General features: G+C 39.3%; 2 protein-coding genes across 3 annotated transcripts in view; one reads left to right on the forward strand and one right to left on the reverse strand.

Moving 5' to 3' along the window:
* Positions 1–345: 345 nt before the first annotated feature.
* orc5 (origin recognition complex, subunit 5) lies at positions 346–11,028 on the reverse strand. Its single transcript, XM_051392261.1, has 14 exons — positions 10,662–11,028; positions 9,457–9,549; positions 7,997–8,182; positions 7,550–7,624; positions 5,837–5,948; positions 5,371–5,501; positions 5,205–5,253; positions 2,851–2,941; positions 2,703–2,758; positions 2,332–2,444; positions 2,092–2,139; positions 1,890–2,000; positions 742–854; positions 346–634 (listed from the first exon to the last, which is right to left on the reverse strand). Exons 1-14 carry the CDS (start codon positions 10,773–10,775, stop codon positions 589–591), a joined length of 1,338 nt encoding a protein of 445 aa, XP_051248221.1. The 5' UTR covers positions 10,776–11,028; the 3' UTR covers positions 346–588.
* Positions 11,029–11,463: 435 nt separating this feature from the next.
* lhfpl3 (LHFPL tetraspan subfamily member 3) overlaps positions 11,464–25,306 on the forward strand; it is a 44,711-nt gene continuing 30,868 nt past the window's right edge. The window contains exon 1 of one of the 2 annotated variants that reach the window (XM_051392280.1): positions 11,464–12,681. In XM_051392280.1, coding sequence (XP_051248240.1) covers positions 12,246–12,681 — 436 coding nt within the window. In that variant the 5' untranslated portion in view covers positions 11,464–12,245. The remainder of the gene's footprint in view (positions 12,682–25,306) is intronic. The other variant, XM_051392279.1, reaches the window with a different exon arrangement.

Here is a 25,306-nt window from a genome sequence, read left to right on the forward strand (position 1 = left end):
GAGCAGAGCTATTGTTTCTAGACAATAACTCTGCATAGAAGCTGAGTTTTCTCCATTTTAAAATCAGTATCCTGACTTCAGTGTACAAAAGGTAACACATTACGGAAACAAAATCCTCCCTTAAAGCAAGATGATTCACCTGCATGGTGCCAAGGTCGCTCTATGTCAGGCACAAAATGCTAAACTTGCACCTTAGTCATCTTTTTTCTCATTATTTTAAGCAGGATATATAATATACAGATCTTCTTTGTATTTTAATAAAAAAAAATATATCAAGTAAAACTGGGTATTTCATTAAGATACATCGCAAACTTAACATAAGCTTTTAACTAAATAAAACACATATAAAGTTAAACTGCCAATATGGCATTTATTTTATACAAATGCAAACATTTAACATAGTTTAGACACTTTACAAGGAAAATATGAACACATTCATCAACCACAAGGGGGCAGCAACATAATTGGATTAATTTTCCTCCACAGAATTCTCAACAATACTTTGAGCTCCTTATTTTGCCAAGTCCTGAAGTGTATAAATCCTCCGTTCGTCTTACTGTCTGTATGTCATCTCTCCTTTATTCGGGCTCACAGGAAGTCATACAGGTACTTGACAATATCGAAATTCACCGTCCTGTAAGACAAATCACACCAAACACATAAAAAAAAAACAACAGATTAATCCCCTTTAATAATTCTGCTGTCAGTCTCAGTTGTGTATTAACAAACATGTACACACACCTGGATATGGCACAGATGAAGTCCATGGACACGGCACATTTGTACTTCGGGGCATCGAGCTGGTCGTCATGACTGACCTGAGTCAACAGCTGTAAGGTCACCAGAGAGGAGATCTGAACGGAGACAAGAGGGGAAACTGAAATGACTCCCTGTTCCGCTTTTTAAACACAGCTTTTCCACACTTTGATACAGAGGCACTAAATGATGACAGCCAGTTGCACAGATATGGGTCGAGGCTAATTTCCTAAAACCATTTTATGCTCAGGGCCACAGATCCTGAAACTCTCGACCATATGAGTAGAAAACTCTCATCTGAGAGACTGTGGTCAACTTGATTTAACATAAAGTCATTTGCACCCAGATATGAGAAAAATGAGTATTCAAAATTATTATTATAGTGTACATTTGTTTATCTGGCAAATGTTAGACAAGTGTGAAATTATATTATTTTCTATATTCTGTAGGAGCCACTTTACAGACCCACGAGTCTCCCTACAGTTAACTTTGGGAGTTACAATCATGGAGCGAGATTACAAGCACTGCAGGATTAAATGAAGGGCAAAATAAAACCACTACAGAGCTCAACTCATGACAACGGCAACAAAAACGGTCGTACAGAAAGAGGAAATTCATGTATACAGATGGTTAAGGAGGTTATTTAAACTATTTTTGTTTTTTGGATGAATAATTTTAGTGTTCTGCTGACTGACACGTCCATCTTTATTCAGTCAGACAATCCCCACCATCAACAGGAGGGTCATCGCACTGAGACAGCGCCCCTTATGAGTTCTTAATGTTATTCTTTCAGCCGCTGCGAGTGGTCAAACATCTGTTTTAGTGCTTTTAGATCTTACTGCAGCTTCAACCTATTAATTCAATGCCTTAAGCACTGAGCTGGAATATTGGGTGCAGTTTTATTCCCATCTTCCTAATAGGAAAGTCTGTGTGGCCATTGGCGACTTTAAATCCTCCACCTTCCATTTCCCCTATGGAGTGGCTCAAGGCTCAGTACATTTTTATGTGGATGACTCCCAGATCTACTCCAAATTCTGTTGCATCTAAGGAGCCTCTTCTAGTTTTCAACTCAGAGTGAAGGTACATCTGGGCATTGTTTCCTGAATGTTTGGTGAAATAAACTGGACACTGACCTGGGAGAAAATGCTGGCAGTGGGGGCGACTCTGTTGTCCACCACACTGTAGAAAATGGCAAGCAGGCGGTCGAGAGGGAAGGGCTTTGGTCCCAGAAGGTGGTTACTCGTCTAAAAAAGAGAGAGAATATATTGCTATGATATAAAAACAAGTGTTTAAAACTAATGGAGCTCAAAGCCAGTGTTGTGTTAAGATGTTCACCTTTTCATTTTTCTTTAAGAAGTTTGTTTTTTTTATTTTACCGTGGTGCTGTAGGGAGGAAACAGAGGGACACATCAAACATTTAATTTGCAGGAATCACACATTACTAATGTGCCTCAAAGGGCTTTACAATATGTACAACATATAACCACCTTTAGACCTTTAAATGGGATTAAAAAAAAACCTACAGAAGCATAATTTCAACAGGAGATTCTTTGGTGTAAAGTTAAATCTGTCTACCTTTAGGAAGAAGCGTTTATCTGTGCGAGCAGGGTTGTAGGATGCCAGGTAGGCAGCAATCAGAAGGAACTTGGAGTAATAAGGCAGTTCAACATGAGTGTGAGCAGATAAACCTTTAGGGGACATAAATGTAACCAGTCAGATATACTTAAGAATGAAAATATGCCCGTAGAGCCACATATCCTTTCATACAATGCATCATTCATGCATGACGTTCGGTGCACTGATATGCTGTTAGACGTTATTTACTAAAAATATCCCAATTTCTGCATGAATCCACAGTGTCACTGCACCCTATCAGTGGTTTTACAGTCTAACATCTGCTCTGCAATCATGTTACGTCATTGAGTGCAACTGCGCTCAGTGTGTACCTCTCAATGCTCCAGACTCCTTCTCCTCCATTTGCTGCATCTGCTCCCACTGAAGACTGAAGAGAGAAAAGAGAAGACACACAATGACGACAGGGACACACAACAAACAAGCAGAATTCATGAGCAGACTGATGTAAAGAACACAAACCTGGACACTTCTCGCAGGTAAACGGTCTGCATGGCTTTTTTCAAATGAGGCTCGATATTTCTCCACAGCTTGTGTGTGTCAGTCTCTTTCACTGAAGATAGAAAATAGAGCAACATTGTTTAAAAAGCCACATTTACACCATGGGAAGAATCCAAGTTCACTTATAAAGAGAAGGGATATAATCAATACAAGGAAAAACAACAGGAACACTATAAAAAGGTCTAGAAAAAGGAACTTCTATACACTGAACAAAATTTTAACACTTTTGTTTTTGCCCCCATTCATCATGAGCTGAACTCAAAGATCTAAGACTTTCTCTATGTACACAAAAGGCCTATTTCTCTCGATATATTGTTCACAAATCTGTCAAAATCTGTGTTAGTGAGCACTTCTCCTTTGCAGAGATAATCCATCCACCTCACAGGTGTGGCATATCCAGATGCTGATCAGACAGCATGGGTATTGCACAGGTGTGCCTTAGGCTGGCCACAATAAAAGGCCACTCGAAAATGTGCAGTTATATCACACTGCACAATGCCACAGATGTCGTCAGAAGTTTTGAGGGAGCGTGCAATTGGCATGCTGACTGCAGGAATGTCCACCAGAGCTGTTGCCCGTGAATTGGATGTTCATTTTTCTACCATAAGCTGTCTCCAAAGGCGTTTCAGAGAATTTGGCAGTACATCCAACCGGCCTCACAACCGCAGACCACGTGTAACCACACCAGCCCAGGACCTCCACATCCAGCATCTTCACCTCCAAGATCGTCTGAGACCAGCCACCTGGACAGCTGCTGCAACAATCGGTTTGCATAACCAAAGAATTTCTGCATAAACTGTCGGGAACCGTCTCAGGGAAGCTCACCTGCATGCTCATCGTCCTCATCGGGGTCTCGACCTGACTTCAGTTTGTCGTCGTAACCAACTTGAGTGGGTAAATGCTCACATTCGATGTTGTCTGGCACTTTGGAGAGGTGGTCTCTTCACGGATGAATCCCGGTTTTCAGCGGTTTGCTGATGTCAATGTTGTGGATCGAGTGGCCCATGGTGGCGGTGGGGTTATGGTATGGGCAGGCGTGTGTTATGGACAATGAACACAGGTGCATTTTATTGATGGCATTTTGAATGCACAGAGATACCGTGACGAGATCCTGAGGCCCATTGTTGTGCCATTCATCCACGACCATCACCTCATGTTGCAGCATGATAATGCACGGCCCCATGTTGCAAGGATCTGTACAAAATTCCTGGAAGCTGAAAACATCCCAGTTCTTGCATGGCCAGCATACTCACCGGACATTTCACCCATTGAGCATGTTTGGGATGCTCTGGATCGGCGTATACGACAGCGTGTTCCAGGTCCTGCCAATATCCAGCAACTTTACACAGCCATTGAAGAGGAGTGGACCAACATTCCACAGGCCACAATCAACAACCTGATCAACACAATGCAAAAGAGATGTGTTGCACTGCGTGAGGCAAATGGTGGTCACACCAGATACTGACTGGTTTCCGGGCCCCCCCGGACCCCCCCCAGTACAGTGAAACTGCACATTTTCGAGTGGCCTTTTATTGTGGCCAGCATAAGGCACACCTGTGCAATACCCATGCTGTCTGATCAGCATCTTGATATGCCACACCTATGAGGTGGATGGATTATCTCGGCAAAGGAGAAGTTCTCACTAACACAGATTTTGACAGATTTGTGAACAATATTTAAGAGAAATAGGCCTTTTGTGTACATAGAGAAAGTCTTAGATCTTTGAGTTCAGCACATGATGAATGGGGGCAAAAACAAAAGTGTTGCATTTATAATTTTGTTCAGTGTGTATATATATTCTGATATTAACCGTGGATCCAATGTATGATAAAACCATAGAGAATTATTTCCAGAAGCTCTATGGAGCTTTTCAGCATTCTTCAGCTCACTGTTTTAGTTTTACAGCCCATAAACTCTGAAAACATTTTCATCAAAAAGCTCCGATAACTCAACTTTCCACTACTTGCCCAGCACCAACACCTAGTGGGTCATGATCGTAGGTATCTACATCGACCAAGTGTTAAACGGTGGATGTGTAAATAGGCAAATGTTTGCTAACACGTTCACAACAACAACAACTTTATACTGTGATGTCAGTGTTGTGCTCACAAGTTGTTCTACTTTCCCCCATGTGGACCAAAAAAATAATCAATTAATGCAGCTTTAAAGAAATAACAATGGAAGTTCAAATAGCTGAAGGGAATCTCGGCATAGAACGATTCCTCTTCAAATGAACACAAAGAAAAGGGTAAAACAAGGCATTTTAAAATATTGATCAGCTGTCAGATGAATGAATACACCATGTTATGCTTTACCCTTTCCTTCTGCCAACGGCTCACAGAACTTAGAAAAGTTGAGGGCAGCCTAGTAGAAAAAAAAGAAGAGAAAACATTAATGAAAGACTGAAAGAAAATCAAAACAATGAAAAATCTTCACTGACTTATGTGTGTGTGTGTGTGTGTGTGTGTGTGTGTGTCTAACCAGGTGGCGCAGCTCTCTGAGGTCCCGACAGACAGAGTAAAAGACTCCCAGCAGGATGTTGATGTAGGAGGAGTAAAACTCAGCCGTATAGGAAGGATGTCTGTCTTGGGACAAAATCTGCTGCAGCTCACCTATAAACAAACAGACGGACGGAGGGACACACATACAGTCAACCACTGTCACTATCAGACTCACACAAAAAATATTTATTATATATGTCTCTCCAAAACCAGCTAAAGATTCTCACATCTCAAGTACAATGATTAACTCGCTGTAAATGCTGAATTTATACAGTGGTGTTTTATAATGTAATATTCCTCCACAGTCGCTGCCTAAAGTGTTAGAACAAAATCACAGGTACAAATCTCACATCTCACACCGCATACGCCAAGTGTGTGTCATCATTATGCAGTGTGGTGGGAGTTGTTCATGACACCGGCTGATGTAGCGTGTGGTGCAATTATACCTTTACTGTAGTCAGGGAAATGGAGCAGAAGGGGCTCGAAACAGCCGGTGTTTGGTCTGAACTTGTCCCAGACGATTTCACTGAGCAGGATGATGGTAACGTTGTCCTCAACCTGAAAAAGACACAAATATTTTATATACTAGTTGCTCAACTCTTATTAGGTCAGTGAGAGTACATCTCTACTGCTACAGACATTGCTGCCTTGAATTAGTGTGTTTTATATATTTATATCTAATGTTTTGTACATTTTATTTAGTGCTGAACTGATTGAAGTTGATGCTCAGACAATTCATCTGCAACAGTTTTGATATGTGATTAAACATAATTTCTTAAAAGGTTCAGTATGTAACATCTAAGAGGATCTATTGTCTGTTGTATGTTTTCATTAGTCTATAATCACCCAGAACTAAAAATTGTTTTGTCTTCAAATGAGCCATTTTTATCTACAAAGGGAGCGTGTCAGCTATGTTTAACCTCCATGTTTCAACAGAAACCCAGAACGGACAAACCAAACACGGGCTCTAGATAGGGCCACTGGGGAGGGTGAGGCGAGGAGGTTGTAATCTACAAATACGCTGCTAGAGGCCAAAAAATCCTACACACTGGTCCTTTAAGCAGAAATGCCGAACATCCCCTCGTCCCAGCTTTTCAAATGTGAGGATTTGGTGCTTTTCTCTAGTATATAAATCATTTTAAATCCAATATAATTCAACTGAATATTGAAAACATCACATTGTGCTCTTGGGACTTGTGATACCTTCAGATTTTTATATATAACAATCGAGTGTTTGATTGAATTAAGCTAATCTTAATGTCTTTAAGTAAAAAAAATATGATTATAGTATTAATGGCTATCTTTCAAAAGCAGATTAAAAAATGGACATCACAATTTCTTTAAGTCCCAGGTGATGTCCTCAAATGTCTTATGCCTCGTGCTACTTTAAATAAAAACGATCCAGATGAGTTCAGTTCATTTGGGACAAAATAAGAGCACAGGTATCGATATTGGCAAATACCTTCAACTGAGGTACCCTGGAGTTATTATCAAGAGAGAAAAAATTGGATCGGTGCATCTGTGCACAACATGCAAGGTATCATGAGGCATTATATTGACAAAACAACACATCCTGATCCAGTAAGATCTGAAGTTTGGTAGGCTTTACCACTTTGGGAACGGTGCAGCTCTTTTCCAAGTTTGACTCTGATCAGATCAGCATGACATGTGCACACGAGTCAACACACTTCTAATAAAATATACCCCAACCCTAGACAGTAAATCCTTCATGTTAACTTTGGCACAGAGAGGCCATGATAATATAAACATTAGATACACATCAACCCTTCATCCTTCTGTCATGTTTCACACGTGTAAATCTGCATGCTTATTATCACTTCAAAATCCTGGGTGACATTGAGAAGACAGATTCCTCTAAACACTCACAATCCACCAGAAAACAATTCGCTTTCGCAGGAATAAAAACGAAAATAACCACATAGGTCTTTGTCCTCTTGGTGTCTTTAATTAAAATGCTGTGAGTGGCTGCCATCCTTCCTTCCTAACAGCATTATGAAAGAGCTCCACGCACTTAGCTCAAGGTCATTCATTACAAAAGAAACTCTTCCCAGTCCCTCTTCATCATCCACACAGTGCAACAACAACAACAAAGTGGCTCACTTGATAGATAACACAAAGAGCTTGCTGCACTTTCTCACCAATTCCTGAAGACGCAGGAGAGCAGGGAGGAGATTGGCATCGGTGTCTCTCAGGAGCTCAGCTTTTTCCATTACCTGAAATATATACATGTACTTTTGAGCTTACTTTGTAACATTCAGTAAACTAGAGGTTTTTTATCACTGCACATTACTGCTTTATATGCTGCAAGCTCACTTTCAAATATAAAGAAATGATGAAGCCAAAATACTGGATTAAACCCGCTCCTGTGTTGGCTGAAAATCATACTTATTTTCTTCAGGCTAATGTATCTGGAGCTTTGTTTAGCATCTATTTGCATATGTTATCACTGCTAATCATATTATCGTACAAACATTTAAGTGACACATCCAAAGAATAAATTATTTGACATGCCATGGATTATAGTATATTAGAGTGCCAAGTGAGGAGTGATTTTCCAGCTTGCGCGTAAATTGCACGGCACTCACAATGTATCGCGTCTGCTTGGCAGGAGACTGGGAGCACTGCTGTCTGTAGATGCGTACAAAGTCAGACAGGGAGGGACTGCGGGGGAGCAGCGAGGCAGCATCGCAGCCAAAGAAGGACAGCAGCACTTGTTCGAACAGCAACGCAACAGAAACACATTCGACACAGCTGACTGTGGCATGAGGCAGCTGCAGAGAGGAGGAGGAATGATGAAGGACAGTCAGTGTGATATCTGGAGTTAATACATCTTCCTCTCACATTGGTTCTCCATGTTGCTTTTGTTGCATACTGTAATCTACCCTTAATACAATGACAATAAAGTATTAAAATGTGTATACTGTAAATATTGTAGTGTTGTTGTTGATGTTATAGAGCTTCAACGATTGAAAAACAATCCCTAAATCGATTCATCTTCTTTTATTCTTTAAACTACAATCCAAAACATTTGCTGGCTGCTGCTCAAATGAAAAGACTACTAATACTTTTATTGGTCTTATATGAGAGTAAAAACTGAATATCTTAACATTTTGGACTGTTGGTTGGTCAAAACAAGCATTTTGAATACGTCACTTTCGGGCCTGGGTCGATTAATTGAGAAAATAATCACCAGATGAATCAGTTAGTTCGTTAGGAACTGTATTGTCTAGATTGTGAAAAGCTAAGGCTTCACCACATAGCATTAAAAACAATATATACGACAACAATCAGCAGGAACACAACATAATTTTTGGTGTCTATAGTGTCTCCCTGAGACTAAAAGCTTTAAGCTTTATGTTTACAGGTCCAGTTTGTAACATTAAGGAGGATCTATTGGCAGAAATGTAATATAATATTCATATTTCATTAGTGTATAATCACCTGAAAAATAAGAATTGTTGTGTTTTCGTTACCTTTGAATATGCTGTTTTTATCTACAGAGGGAACACTGGTCCTTTTTCATACAGAAAGTTGTGCAGAAAAGTAAAGTATTTTTTTCTTCTTCTTTTAAATCAGACACCTAGTTATTCAATCCATAACTCTTAAACCATGAAGGGAAACATAAACCTACGCACACGGTGAAAGTGCGCACACAAAGCTTTGTGTGCATTGAGAAATGAGATTTCTCTGAAATGCAATACAATTTATTGAACGAGTCAAGCTGCGATCCTAAACCTTCTGCACTTTCAAATAAATGTAATATTTCCAAGGACTAAGCACTCTTTCAGCGGTCTGATGAAGAAAGCTCAGCGTGATTTTTAAGTTCCAGCCTCTTTTTAAAGTTTATAGAAGACGTCAGCGACTCAAACTCTTGAGACTGACACAAACCTGATTAACAGTTTGTCCAGTAAAAAACCTTTACACAGTTGCAGTTTCTCATTTTGATAACAAATTTAGACCCCCTGACTTGTACATTTGCACAAACAAACACCATCCAGCCCTTGGGGGGGGTCCCCTGAACTCACAGCAAATGTCTCTTTCTCACCTCAAGTTCCTTCAGTAAAACATGCATCACATGACTCTTTCCTGAAGCCCGATGACCATAGATGAAGATGGAGGGGTAGCTGTACTGCTGAGGCTGTAAGAACAAGATTCAGTGGGTTTTTTATTCAATATCATTGTGTCAATCCATTATTAATAATACAAATCTAAACAACCACGTTGCTAACTTGAACATCATTCCGGCTTTTATGATCAAATTAAATACTGTTGTTACTGTCGGTAATTAACTTTTAATGTTAATGTCCTTCACTAAAGACTTCTTAGCGGTTTAATATTTAATTTCCTGAATAAACTGATTAGTTGATTTAGTAGAATAATTTCCATTAGGCCATAACTAACAACAGAGATCTACAAACTGTTAATTCTCATAAAAAGATCACTACACTGAACATGAAGTAATAATAGATGTTTGAGAAAAGATGGTAAATGTAATGTAAAGCCTTTATTTTACCCTTGTAAAGCTTTGTTTGACCATTAAAAACAGATACTGTTGTCATGTCATGCAGCCTCTGTAAATCCCTTTAACATCTTAAGGCCTTTTTCTCTTTGATTTGTATTATTCAACCCCATCTTACTGTACTTCAATTAGGACCGCACAATTAATGGAAATATTATCGCAATATGCAAATCACACATTTTTATATGGGTAAAATGGGTCAAAACAGCATTATCATGAAGTACTGTAGTGCTGACCTACAAATATTGTGCTCCATATTCAAAAAACTTCACATCATCATGATTTTAATGTTTTTTTGGGGGGAGTGAAAATTACATTTGTGATGTGAAAATGATCATTCCTAATCTAACTGTGAATCAATTGCAATATCTGTTAAAAATAACAGCAATATGATGTTTTTACCATATCGTGCAGCTCTAACTTCTCTTTGTTTGTCTAAATATTTTATATAAAATTGATGAAAAGCACACTTTGAGCTGTATGCACAACAACAAAACAACAATTGCTGTCCCTTAAATGTACAAAACAAAAGTACAGAAACTGTATTTGTTTTAATAAAAGGTAAAAATATGTGTCAAAACAGCATTATAAAGAAGTAATGTAGTGCTGACCTACAAAATCTTGTACTCCATAATCAAGAAAACATGTTTGTTTGATATTGACCCCATCAAAAAACCTTCACATCATCATGATTTATATATTTTTTTGGGGGGTAGAAATCATCACCATACCTGCCCCATGAGCGACAGCAGCATCCCCGCTTGCACCTCTCTGCAGGGCATTTGCTGTGCGACCCTCAGCAGCCTCTCCTCCTCATACCCTGCGTGTTGTAACAGCGCTGCCATGATTCATACAACCAACAGCAACATCCACGACTCCTGGAGGACGACGACCTCCCCGGTATTCGGTCGAAAATAGGCGAATAAATAGGAAAACTACCAGAAATTATCCACTATGAACGCGGGAGGGTACTGTGGGAATAGCCATGTCTGGAAATAAAACGTGTAACACACTCAAAACGCGGTGAAAAGTTGAGTTAAAGTTGGAAAACAAACACACAAACGAGGAGGTGGCAATCGCAGGAGTTTCGCGCGCGCCTTCAGGTTACGTCAAATGACGGTCTCCGGTGAGCAGCCAATCAGAAAGCACAACTGGAATCATGGGTAATGGAGTTTTTGGCTCTAAAACTCGTATTTGCGAAATAAAGGGAAATCATCAATTAAAGGTAAAATGTTATTACTTTGTCTGTAAGATTTGGATTGAATCTTCCTCTCTAAGATGGGAAATGCTGCAAAAACGTCAAATTATATTGATTTTTGAAACATTTCTTTTAGCCTACATTATCTTTTATTTATTATCAGTCCCAAAGGAAAGCTACTGAATTAACCATGTGGTAAGATAATTATATTTGTTAAATTAACTATTTATTTAACAAATCTTAATCAGAAATATTATCAATTAGAATGACAAACGACAAATGCCTATTTTTTTCCACAAAGAACAGCTAAAACAGCAATAATCAATGTAAAATTCTGCACTATTAGGCTATTATTATAATTATCTCATTACACACACATTATATGTTCATTTTTAATATTATTTTATTATTATTATTGTTCATTCTTGATGCATACCCCGCTTACATTAGTGTAATTCAGCGGTCAGTGTGGGCTTTACATGAGCATTATCATTAACTACCCCGTTGTTGTTTCGTGTCTGTTTGAGATTTCGCGCGTGTTACAGAAATAATACGTCAGACTGGGATTAAGGGATGTGGGCTGGCCCTGTGATATCCAAGGCTATCCTCCAACTCTATTTCAATAGGATCTCAGCTGCGGTTGTTGGTCCGTCGCCGTCGAGCACAGACGGACCGTTTCAGCGAGATCTCACACAGTGTATGACAGAGTACCGGAGCAGCTTGTCGGAATAACAGTCTCTGGGCTTTTGCACGACTCAGGTAGGGATGTTTTTGTTAAATAAATACGAGGACAGGACCTGAATAAACGACGGATTCCTGAAGCTTGTGGGGTTTTTTTTTTCCTCCGGAGCGCACATTTTCTATTTGGCAGAGTGATGAATGAAAATCAGAGGAAAACACAAGAAGAGAACAAAATCCGAGCTTGCCACGGATGCGAGAGTGCAGACATGCTGTGGGCACAACTGTGACTGAATAAAGTCATAATAAATCTATTATAGGCTTAGAATAAAACCCGAAAGCAGCGACTTAAGTTCTGCAGCAGGGTGATTGTGCCGTTCCCGGATCAGATGCGGCAGATGTGAGTTTGCTGAAGACCCTCTTACACACAGACCGGAGGATGGTCCCCGGGGCCCCCAGCACGACCACCACCATGCTCCCCGCCTCCGAGGCTGCCAAAATCTACCAGACCAACTACGTGCGCAACTCCCGCGCCATCGGTGTCCTGTGGGCCATCTTCACCATCCTCTTCGCCATCGTCAACGTGGTGTGCTTCATCCAGCCGTACTGGATCGGAGATGGAGTGGACACCCCGCAGGCGGGCTACTTCGGTCTGTTCCACTACTGCATCGGGAACGGGCTGTCCCGGGACTTGACCTGTCAGGGCAGCTTCACCGAGTTCAGCGCCATCCCCTCCGGCGCGTTCAAGGCCGCCTCCTTCTTCATCGGCATGTCCATGGTGCTGGTCCTCACCTGCATCGGCTGCTTCGCGCTCTTCTTCTTCTGCAGCACCGGCACCGTGTACAAGATCTGCGGCTGGATGCAGCTGGCAGCAGGTAGGAGTCTCTGCTCTGACTACAGGTGGGAGTTCATAAAACACTTCAGTGGCTGTCAAAGTGTTGGTCTGCAAAGAGTTCATATCTCACCACCTCTGATTGTAGACGGTTCTAAAGTTTGGTGTAAAAAGATGCTCAAAATGCACCTAAAAATCCAGATGTTCTGCTTCTTTATTAGGCAATAACTCTCAATTTGAGCTCAAATTATTATCATTTTAACTCCACAATCATGTAATTTGTATGTTTTACCCTCATTTACACTCAGATTGTAAAACAAAATAGGATGAAAACAATCGACTACAGTGAAAATGCACCTAAAAATCCAGATGTTCTCCTGCTTTTTCGGGCAATAATTCAATTTGAGCTCAAATTATTCAGAGTTTAACTCCACAATCATATAATTTGTGTGTTTTACCCTCATTTACACTCAAAAAAAAATAGGATGAAAACAATCGACTAAAGTAAAAAAAAAATCCAGATGTTCAATCTGTTCGTCTGGATCATGGACTCCAATATTGAGCTCTCTTGAGATTTCTATAGCCTAAAGGAGCCTTTTTAAAGTTTAACTCCACAATCACTGACCTCCCCATCAGTTTTAGGATGAACACAACTGACCACAGCTTTTACCTAAAGCTCCAGATGTTCCTCTGCTTTTACAGGTCAGGGACTCCAGTAGTTTGGCCACAGTGCCCCATTTATTCTGTCCTGGAAACCCCGTTATTGAGCCTTTCTGTGGCTGCTAAAGCCCCGATAAAACATTATGTAACAGTCTGAAGTGTAGGTGGAGCGATAACAGCCTTGGGGGAAACGTAAGACCTCAGATTGAAACAGTGAAAAATACTCTAAAGAAACAATGAAAAGAAACAAGCTTTTTGCATCTTTTACCTGCAGGTCAGAGCTGGACTTTGAGGTTACCAAAACGTATGTATGTAAGAACAAATATGTGGTATTTTGTGTTTTTCATCTCAAAGCTCTAAAATTCATAGTTTCACTAACTTTGATGCAACTTATTCAGAAGAAAATCCAACATTTTGTCACAAATCAGCCACACGAAACTGTAGCATTCGACTCGACTCTCAGTATAAACCCTTTAATAAACTCTCATCTATAGAAACAGGTAAGTCCTCAGTGGTTTCTGTGCTTTACATTGTGATTTCCTTTCAATAGGAGCATAAATTGGAAATATGCAAATTATTGTTTTTTTATGAGAACACAAAAGGGTCTCTGTAACATCTTCAAACCCACTGTGCACATTAAATAATAAGGAAAAAAATGTAAAGGAAATGAGAAAGGAAAATCAAAGGAGCGGGGACATGCAGCGTGTTCTTCTTTCTGCCTTTTAATTATTTTTTGTCAAATTTCCAGCATCCTCTCTGAAGCAGACAGGCTTGTTCCTGCATGTGCACAGATCTTGATTGCCTTCCAAATTTATTATTTTCAAATAACTGGTGCGGCTCAGCTTTATATCTCAGCCAAATCTTTCAGTACACAAGGGGGAAATGAAAGTAGATGTCAACATTAACACCTTTTTTTCTCTACTTTTTTATTCTTTGGTAACTACAGAGCAGCAGAACCAGGTTTTCTTTTAGGATCATAAGACCCCTAAAAACCCTCAACCTCAACCCCAATTCTTAAAATCTTGTGTTATTTGTTTACCTTTAGCTCCAGAATCCAAATAATTCAAAATAAAATCACAATAAAAACATGTAACATACACATACTTGATACAGACACATGTACTATTGCGCGTATGACAATAGAATCCATTAATTATCTTGTAAACACATTTAATTTCAGTTTTTATCCTGAGTAATATGTGATTTTTTATTTACCTCTATTCCTGATATTGACGTTATGTTTATTTCACACTGACCTGAATGCTTACTAGACTTTAAACCTACATTAAACCTTTGCATTTTTCCCAAATACTGGATCATTTCTGCTGCCTTCTTTAACGCAATCTGCAATCTGTCCACATCTCTCTGAGCTGCATCACCCTGCACTGCACAGCAATAACTGATATGACTATAAATCAGACTATGAGCTATAACACAACCAAGAAGAGTTAGATAAGAAGCTTGCAATCCAACAGTCCCTGTTATTTTCATCACTTTTTGTTTTTTAGAAAGGTCAGTAATGTGAGCTGATGAGAGTCATTTGTCTTTTGATTCTTCTTCTTATTGTGCAGACTGTCAGGCTTTTGGTCTTTAGCACACATTTAATAATAACTTTAACTCAACTGATTCAGCATTTCACTCCTAAAACCATTTATGTTTTAATATTACTAAGTTGTTTTTATTATTATGTTAAGGTGACAATGTAATATGAAGATCATGGCCAGCTTTACAAAAGCGTGATTTTGCTGAGATTGGTGTGTCATCTGCAAACATAGATGCATTTAAAAGAGCTAAACTGCAGGGAATATGGTTTCTATAAGGGATAAACAACAATAGTGCATGGTCGAAAGAAAACAGATGTTTTGACAGCGTCATTCATATGACCTTGACTCCACAGTGGACTCTTTTATCACGCTGTGGAAAAGACAGATTGTTAATAGAAACAACTGAACATGTGTGTAAATGAAGGAGCTGTAGCCAAAAAACAAACCGAGAGATTTGTATTTTATTTCTGTGAGAAAATGAGTGTCTTCACACTAATTTACACCCCCACGGAGAAACATATGACAAATAATTGCTGATTTAAAAAAAAAGAAAAGATTCTGAGCATAATTTATGGTTTAGAATTCTCATAAAAATTTAATTTGTGTGTATAAATAATCTCCCAGCATCTTCTGCTGTAAAACACTGCTTGTTCTCAAATGGGAATTAAATGTCATAACCAATAACGATCACATTCACGGAGTGTGCTTCTGTTTTTTGGGGGTTTTTTTGCCTACAGAAACGCAGCGGCGGGAAAATCTGTTCTGATTCAGGGTGAATATGTGAAGTATGCTGACCTCCAGTTTTAGCAATAAATAGCAACCGCAGACTGCAATCTAACAATAGTGATTAGATATAGAGGTTAGCAGAGCCATTAGCCAGCTGTGAGGCCTAATCTAAACACCATGTTCCCATTTCAAAAACAAAAAACCTCCAACCCTCTGTCACTGAAGTCTCAAACCCTAGCAGCTGTGAGTTGGGTTATCTTTTGGAGTGAAGGCTCTACGATGAGCTCTTTCACAGTCGTAATGAGTGGCACAGCCTGGCAGTTTCTTTATTTGCAGTTTTTTTCTTTTGTCACAGATCAAAGCTGCTTCTTATTCCTCTGAGTCACATGTTGGCTTTCCCCCCTCGTTATTCCCACCATGTGAGGGGAACAGATTGTCACTCCTCTCTAGTGGAGAGTAACTAAGTACATTTACTCAACACGTTTTGAGGTACTTGTGGTTTAGTATTCCCATTTTATGCTACATTTTAGAGGCCTTTTTATCTAATAATTTTAAATACTGGTTACATTTCATCATATGTGTTACATAAAAAACACAAGATGAGGGCTGAAACTAAGAGTTATCTACATTGTTGATCTGTTGATTAGTTTCTTAATTATTCCATAAATCATAAAAGGTCACAATAAAATGCTCATCATTTTCCAAAAGTTCAAAATCGGATTGCTTTATTGTCCAACAAACAGTCCGAAACAGAAATATTAAACTGGATATATCAAGAAAGCCAGCAAATCCTATTACATCATATATAATAAATGAGCCAAAACAAAACAAGTGCTTTTATTTTGATACTAAAAGTACATCTTGCTGCTAATAGTCCCCCAGTGCTTCTTTAACTCGCAGCTTCATTCAATATCGCTCTTTCCCTCCCATATCGTCTCTCCTCCTCTGTCTCATTCGCTCAGAAATGTCACGTCGAGGCCACTGTGAAAGCTGCCATTAAAAGATTTTCCAGGCAACTTAAATAGCCAATATCGAGGCGCTTTCTCTCTCTAAGCAGTCTGAAATCCCATTGTGATTGTAAAAAAAAATCCTCCCTGTCAGGTGTCATTTCAGGTGGTACGGGGCTGCTGTGATGTGCTATCAAAGGCAGCACATACGGCTCAGAGGCAGCCCTCCTCTCCAACGACGGGCTGTCCTGAATGTTTGATGAGCACTGCCTTCCAGATGAAGAGATCTTTTAGAAAAGTAGCTAAGAGTAACGATGATTGCTGTAATGATGCAGCCGTTTTCTTTGCCTCTTTGCAGATGTGGTTTGATGGTCAGTTACATAGTTTTAAACAAGTCTTTTGCATAACTTTGCACAGAAGTTGGCAGGCGTACGTCAGACTGAACTGGCCTCCTGCCCAAACAGAGAGCCAACGTTTATGTCTTTCACTTCATTTTTCTGCCTGAACACCCCTCGCACAAGAAAATCACCCTCTAGACTGTTATCTAAAGTCACCTCTGCTACTACGACAGAATATATAAATGACCACTACTTGGATATTAAGGTACCACTTTATAAAAAAGTTTACTTTATATAGGATTTACTGATGGTTTATTTATCAGTAACAAACCTTTAATAACGACTTCTAGGTGGTTCAGTCATATCTTCTGGCATTATACTATGAGTTTATCTGAGTTTATCTATATTTTCTAAGATGAACTTACTTTGATTTATTCCCTGTACACATAGGAGTGTGCAGTGTGGAAGTTATGCTCAAAACATCACTTTGGTGTAATAAATAAGTGGACATTGGAGCCCTGCTGTGTTAGAGCTGTTTATTTCATTATTACATTATTATGTAAACCCAATAAAGCAAGGAGATAATTGCCATTTAAGCTTCAAAAATACCAAAGTAATTAATATAATCATCATCATAGTGCTGAAGGCTCAATAAAAAAAACTTTACTGTCTTTTTGCTTCATAGCTATTACGTTAATTCATCAGGGAGGCCCCTGCGATGGATACCTCGTGGCCCTTTTATTATTGATTTAGCAACATTTATGACTGCAGAGTTAATTGTTTGTTAGAAAGTGAATAAGTCGTCAGCACAGGAATCTAAACTGACGACAGATTAAAAGAAAGAGCGCAAGGGGTCGCCGAATGATTCAAGATTTTATATTGTATTGCCATTTCAATATAGCTGTTAGGAATTTCCATTGATGAACAAAAACATAAACCTCGGGACATAACATTTATTATGTTCTATGAGATGTAAAACAAGTGGTAAAAAAAAATTACCATAGTTAGAAATAAAACATTTATGTATAAAAGAATAATAAAATAATTCATAAATAAACAAAACGAGCACCACAAATCCACTATGAATGCCATTGTACATGTATCATTACAGTGTGTTATGGTAAAAGATGAAACAGCTTGCCTCTGGGTAGGTAAATGGCCGTCTTGGACCTTTTTAAAAGAAGGAAGTTTAAAAAGAGAAGAAGAGAAAGGATTCGGGAGAGTAAATCTGAGCATCCGACGGTGCTTTTGTCCACACACTTCCTGTCTTGTGTTGAAGGGTTGCTACTTTACAGAAGAGTCAATTACAGCAACCAATAATTTGCAGTTCTCCACTTGCTGAAACATTTATGACCAAAGGTAGATAGATGGCCACTATGCCTCTTATCCACCTCTACCTCTGTTTTGGAGTCCAAGTAGGCTGCACACCAGTCCACCGGAGAGGCTGTTTCATATTGTCTAAACCTGATAATTTGGTATCATTGACAATCTTAACAAAGCATGAAAATGATGTGAATCACACGTTCAGGCCTTCACAGTCACCAGATCTCAACTTAATGTTATGTTTTGCATGAACTCGGACAACAGTTAGTAAAACAGTTCATAAGAGATTTAGTCAGAAAATGGAGATTGTAGAGGCTGAGTGAATTGAGTCTCACAGTGGAGAGGAGCAGGCAGACAGACAGACAAAATGAAGCGCAGGAGACACATTGTCAGGCACAAGAAAAAATGATCAAAACTACAGTCTGAGTTCGGCCACAGGATCTCTTAGCGAACTGAACTATCTAGTGAAGACTGGAGTGAAGAGCCAGGGGTAGATGTATTGCAGAGTCTTGAGTAGTGGATGAGTCACAGGTGTGCAGGTGATTGCAGCAGGAGGGAGATTGGAAAGTGCAGACAGAGAGAGAGAGAGAGAGAGAGAGAGAGAGAGAGAGAGAGAGAGAGGGGGGGGGGATACAAGGGAAGGGAAAACAAGTGGAAACACTATAAGAAGGCATAGACAGACATCTAGTTGAACATCAAATAGGATAACATCTTTTGGAAAAAGTGTGTTTCATCCCTCCATTCGAGTTCCAGAGACTTGTGTAAACTATGCCAGAAGCACTGAAACTATAAACCAACACACCTCTTAGGCATTTTATGTTGTTTTCTTCTCTTTAATTTGTCACCAATCTGCAGGCCTATTCGATAAATTAGGGACCTTGTAAAAAAGCAATCTGGAAAAATCGTTTATCCTCAACCTGCTGACCGAAAACAATGTTAATGGCTTATTATTTATTTAAAACCATAAGAATTGATTCATTTGCCATTAAATAGAAATTACAAACCCTTTTTAAAGAAGCACGCCTTACTAGAAAGAGTCGCCTGATGATGAAAACAGGATGAGGTGAGCGTGCTCAGTTTGGAGCAGCAGGCTGCACAATAACCTGGATGGCCTCCAGAGCTCTGATGGCCATCTGGATCTCACAGACACAAAGACACATATGAAGATTGCCATGGCATGGGCAGCTGCCCATTTTTTGTGGCTGTAAATCCATAGAATCAGAGGTGGGTTTACTCAAAGTGCTGTTGAAGCGTTTCCAACACACGGCCCATTTCCTGGTTGTCTGACCAGCAGCTCCCTGTGCAGTAAGTGGCTTCCCTTGTGGTGCTCTCTGCCTACTAAGTGGTCTGGCATTCAGAGCCAAAAATAAAAGGTCCATTTGGTAGCTGGAGGTTTATTGATCCAAATGCTGCTTTCCAGCTGCTACTGCAGGTACTGTGGTTCGGTTATGTGTTGTTGTTGTTAAGCTGCGAGAGTGACAGAGAACACAAATGCTCTGGTTGTCTTACGTTTGATGCATGATAACACAGTTTGATAAAGCGCCCAACTGACTGATATTATTATACGAACGCTCAATGCGTTGGGTGGTATTCAATTTTACACCTCTTCAGAAAGATGTCAAGTGGAACTGGGACGTGCTGCTTATCGCCGTCACATTGTGCCTCGGAGAAGATACGCTGCATCTGCAGAGGAGAAGGCCAGATAATGATCCAGGGAATGTTTGAAATGTTTCTGTCCACATAATAATCCAATAGGTGGTCATATTTATTCCTTAAAATGTATTACACTTTATATTCTATGTTCCTTCCTGACAACAGATGCATAAGAATTGTATTACCTTTTATTTGGATCATAAAAATCAAACAACTCAAAGTCAAATGACAATAATTATCACAATCATACAAAGAATAAATGCATCAATTAAGTATTAATTAAAAGCATCAGTGTATCAATTAAGATTGAAGACATAATCAGAGTATAATGAAACAACTCAAGGACATACTTATATTTTTAAATCAGTATTAATTATTTAAAATATATCCTCCCATTATTATGTGTTCATGTGTACAAAATGTGATGATTTAATACAGTTATTTGACCATAAACAATCAGATTCTTTAGATAAAACACTGGCTATAGATATGCCCTTTTGCGTTTTTCATGGCCACCGTAGTTTCTCCAACACGCTGGTAGAAGGCTGAGCAGCATCGGAATAGCTGCAATCTGCAATATCACCACTAAATGCCACTAAATCCTACACACTGGTCCTTTAAAGCAACTATAATCGACATTTACCTCCGCCACAGAGGTCGTGTTTTGGATGTCGTAGTGTTTGTCTGTCAGCAGGATTACAGAACAACTCCTGGCCCAATTGTAATGAAAATTGGTGAATATGATACAAACCCACTGTTCAGGTGAGCAACTAGCTGGTGAACATACATTGTGGAGCATTTGGCAGCTAACATTTTAATATCACAGATTTCACCTCTTAATATAAATGCTATAAATTCTGTCCTCGTAAAAATAGCCACTAAATAAATAATTAAAAGCCAGAATGTGCTGGCAATAATTGGCTGTTGATCAAAGCATCTCTAATTAAAAAAGAAAAAGGCACTTTAATTGGAGCTCTGACAACATTCGCGGTGTACTTGCGATGGTCTGGATTTAAAGCAGAGCAGCTAATGACATCAGCCTGGTCTTTATCCTCTCACACATATAATGAAGGACCGGAAGAGTCTGAGAGGCTTTACAGTGATGTAACATGACCACACATGAGACTAAGACATACTCAGACTTGAACTCACACCCACACACACACACACACACACACACACACACACACACACACACACACACACACACACACACACACACACACACACCGATAAGAAGCTATTAGCAGAAAAAACCCAGAAAAGAAGAGTGATGTCTTCACCTGCAGGTTTTTAGATAAAACCCTCTGCCCTCTTTTTCCTTTACTCCCTCTCTCCATTCAGTAAAGTGCTCAGATGGTACCCCCCCACCCCCACCTCCTGGCTGCCTGCCCTATAGGTGCCGCCTGGGAAGTAAAAAACATTTCTTTTTTTCTCTGTGGATGGACGGTGATTTTACACTGAGTCAAAGAAACGCAGCAGAAGCATAAACAAAAAGAGAGATGGCGACAGATGCAGAGTGAATCAGCCAAATTAAAAGCCAGCCAAGTCAGCTGAAGCTCACAGATCTCAACTACAGACTCATTCTGAGTCCCAGGATTAAGAAAGTGGATCACCTCCTTTAGCTGATGAGGATTTTAAAGGGACAGTAACCGATCTGTGACCTCAATCAACATCTAAAGTTGACTTGTAGTGCCAGACGGACACTTTCATAGCCTCACAACAGAATCATAGTCATATTTTTTAAAACAAATACAGCCTAATGCAACAGAAATATTTAGCAAAGTAATGACAGTTTCTTTGGTTAATTAAGAATAAGGCTTTTTAGCCTAAGAGAAAATAACTTGGGATGTCAATCATCAACATTAAATTTAGATTTGATAAAAAAAGTTTTTTATGCCTTCTGCATTTTATTTCTTAACATTTTTGTCCATAAGTGACATTTTCCATCCCAACACATGTCCATTATGATGTGGGCAGGAAGAGACAGGGAATCGAACCTATAGGCAGACCTGCTCCAACCCCCTCGTGTTACAGTTTACATTGAAACTGTGCTTTCAGTCACATCACATGATAGTTTTTGCCATTTGCCATGTAATTGTGTTCAACCGTGTTCGAATTTCCATTTTTCTGAGCACTTTAAGGGCTTCTCATCCTGCTCGGCTTAAACTAAATGAACCTCGGAGTGAGTTGTTTTTGTCAAGGTCAAACTTTCAATCTCAGTTTTTATGCCGACACGAATGAGAAGTCCTTAAAGTGTGCAGCAGGATGGACATTTGAAACCAAGGAGAGTGTTAGAATTACATTCCTCCTGTAATATGTTGAATCAATTTCTCACAGTAGAACTTTAAAATCAGGGAAATGGGAATATACCTTGTAACTGTCTGTTAAACACAAATTAATAAAGAACTGAATAGAAAAATGGAGATTTTGAATATCTACAATCATATCGTCATTTTACAAACTCCATCTGCTGAAATGAAGATTATGTAATATAACTGAAAGCTCCAGAACAGCTATATAATGGACCAAGGCCAAGAATTCATAACTGGCAATAAATTACATTTTAATTGGTAACATTTTTATTTGTAAAATTGTACGTCGTTTGTTGGTTCGAGCCCCGTCTCCTCCTTTCCACATGCCTAAGTGTCCTGGAGCAAGACTCTGAACTCCATATCCCAAAGTATGTGATAAAAATTATACAATGTAATGTAGAAAAAACATGTTTAAAAAGTAGAAATTATCCATAAAATACAAGAAATAGTACCTACAGAATAAGATTTTTTTTTCATACCATAATAACATATTTGCCAGTTAAAAGTTATGTCACATGTACATTACAGTTTTTTCTGAGTATGTACGGTTGTTTTGTGCTTTGGGACAATGAAAAAAGTCTCACTCAAATGCCCCTTTAAATGTAGACTTAAAAAATATAGAGCTTCATGAAAGCAAGTGCACAAAACCCCCGCCCAAAAAATATGCTTGAATTGTGTCCTTTAAAGTCTGCCACCCAGATGATCAGCAGTCTACTTGATAGAGCTGTCAGCCCGAGAATAATCCAAACACAGCGCTGGCGAGGCAATGTAAAGGTGCCACAGAGGGCGAAGTGTTTTATGGGGTGTGTGGTCTGGTGGAGAGGTGAGATTGAACATTGTGTCCATGATGCTGCAATCACAGCCAGACTTGAGGTCGTCATATCTGCCTGTCAGCTGCTCACAAATCTGCTGCAGCCAGGGGAAGGAAGTTGACATTAATGTGCACTAACAATTTCATAGGTAACAGTGGAGTCGGTGCTACAAGCTGTTCCCTAACAAGGATTACAAGGTCTCTTACAGCTTAACTACAGTGCTGATACATGAGCCACCATGAGCTTTAGAAAATATCACGCGTTCTTTGACTTTTTATTGTTATTTGTACAACACTTTAATAAAGTACTTTAGAGATATGAAAACAGATAAAGACAGTGAAATAATGCACAAAAAATACATGATAAATATATTGCTAACAAGAATATAAATATGACTACAGAGTCATGCTACCTAGCTTTGAGCTAAATGCTAATGTTTGATGGTGTTAGATGAAAATTTAAGAGATCAGACAGAGAGAACTATTTTACAAGACGTTTTTAATCTGTTGGTGGCGCTAGAGGAAATGTCTGGGCATCACCAAAGTCTGGAGGATGTATCCTCTGGTTTCCATGAATTTCAGCACAAAATTTCATGCCAATCCAGCCAATAGTTGTTGAGTTATTTAAGTTTGGACAGCAGACGTAGAGCGACCGACCCACCGTTAGGTCAAACATCCCTACAGCCATGTTAATGAGATAAAAAATGAGATAAATAATCACAAGAACACATGAGAAATATACAGTCAACAACAATAAAATAGCTAGACTAGAAAAACATTGCACCAATATTGTCAAGGTCACATTATTTTGAGCCGTTTGCCGCAGCACTGTTGATGAAGAAGATGTCATCCTGAGGTGATGAAGAGTTTGTCTATAAAAAATTAGCCGAGACGTGATGGACAGACGGGGGCTGCGGGAGCGGCTGGAGCCTGTTCGAGGTAAAGCAAGAGTGGTGTGTCTGATTGGGGGAATCGCAAGGCATTTAGAGCCTTAAGTGTGACTGACAGTTTTGATTGCAGAGTAGTTAGGACGTGGAATGAGCAGAGAGATGGAGATTATGTGAGACGGGGAGAAGTATAAGAGACTGTCAGGGCTGCCAACCAGATGAAAATGACATCCAGAGTCCCCCGTTCATCAAAAAGGCTCTAGGACTGTAATTATGCTCCACACAATGGATAGCCCACTCCTCTGTTCAGGTTGATTTGCAAAGAAATGAACTGTAGTGATGGAGGTGTTTATTGACATACATTCACAAACAAAACATAATGTAATAGCTCCAAGGCCGCTGTGATTCAAGCATGAAAACACGGGCTGATGTTTGACTGATCACAGATGTGCAAATGAAGTTATTTATACTGTTTGCTAGCACAATATCTCAATATGTTTTTATACATTTAAGTGAGTTAATAAAGCTGCTCAAAGTAACGTGATATCGCTGGACCCTGCAGTTCCCCTCAGCTCTACTTTCAGCTCTTTGTTTTGGTTTACTCTCATTGCTTTCATCATCTTTATTTCCATTTTCAAGAGGCTGTTTTCAACAAAAAGGCTTATGTAAAATCACTGTACCTTGCCTTCCTTGTGCTAAACAGCAAAACATATTAAGTAAGCAACTAGTTAGTGAACAGTGGAGCATTAGCGGCTAAAGAGATCAATATGGAAACAAAAACAGAGCTAATACGAAAGGGATTATTGGACTTCTAATCCTCAAGTGGCCAGAAATATGACTTTAAATGAGACGCTTCACGTCTGCTGGATGGCAACAGTTTGCTAACACATTAACTATAACAGTTTATCAATGTTTACAGTTTGTTCAACTTTTTCTTTCTTCGTCCTATTTATTCCATCCAAATCCTGAGGGAAAAGTGATTTATTTATTTATCTGACATGGCATATCGTTTTCCTATAATTGGCTGCCAAATTCCTGTCATCTGTTTGACAGAAACTGCCATGACTCTCGAGCAAATTGTGCAAATGTAGGCAAAATGTGCACACATTTACTCGCATTTACAGATGGGCATTTCAATTTGAAATGTTGAAATTTTAATAATCATATCTCAGCTGTCACGAGAGGTTTGGCACAGTTCATAGTTGTACAGAGACCTAATATTCTCAGATGGAATTTAAGGATTTAAGGATTTGAGGATTGTCCATCACTGTGTCTATTTTGATGCAGATCCAGATTAAAAACGTATAAACACTGTTATCAGAATGATGTGGCCTCCGTGAACATGTGTGCTCTCTCATGATTGCTTTCTATTTGTTTTGAACGCCTTATTTGACACTAAATCGTGCTATTACTGCAGAGTCCTGGACAGTTGCTTTATGGGGACAAGCATCAGAGACCTCACAG

Source organism: Dicentrarchus labrax, unplaced genomic scaffold, assembly GCF_905237075.1.
Source record: "Dicentrarchus labrax unplaced genomic scaffold, dlabrax2021, whole genome shotgun sequence".
NCBI lineage: Eukaryota > Metazoa > Chordata > Actinopteri > Moronidae > Dicentrarchus > Dicentrarchus labrax.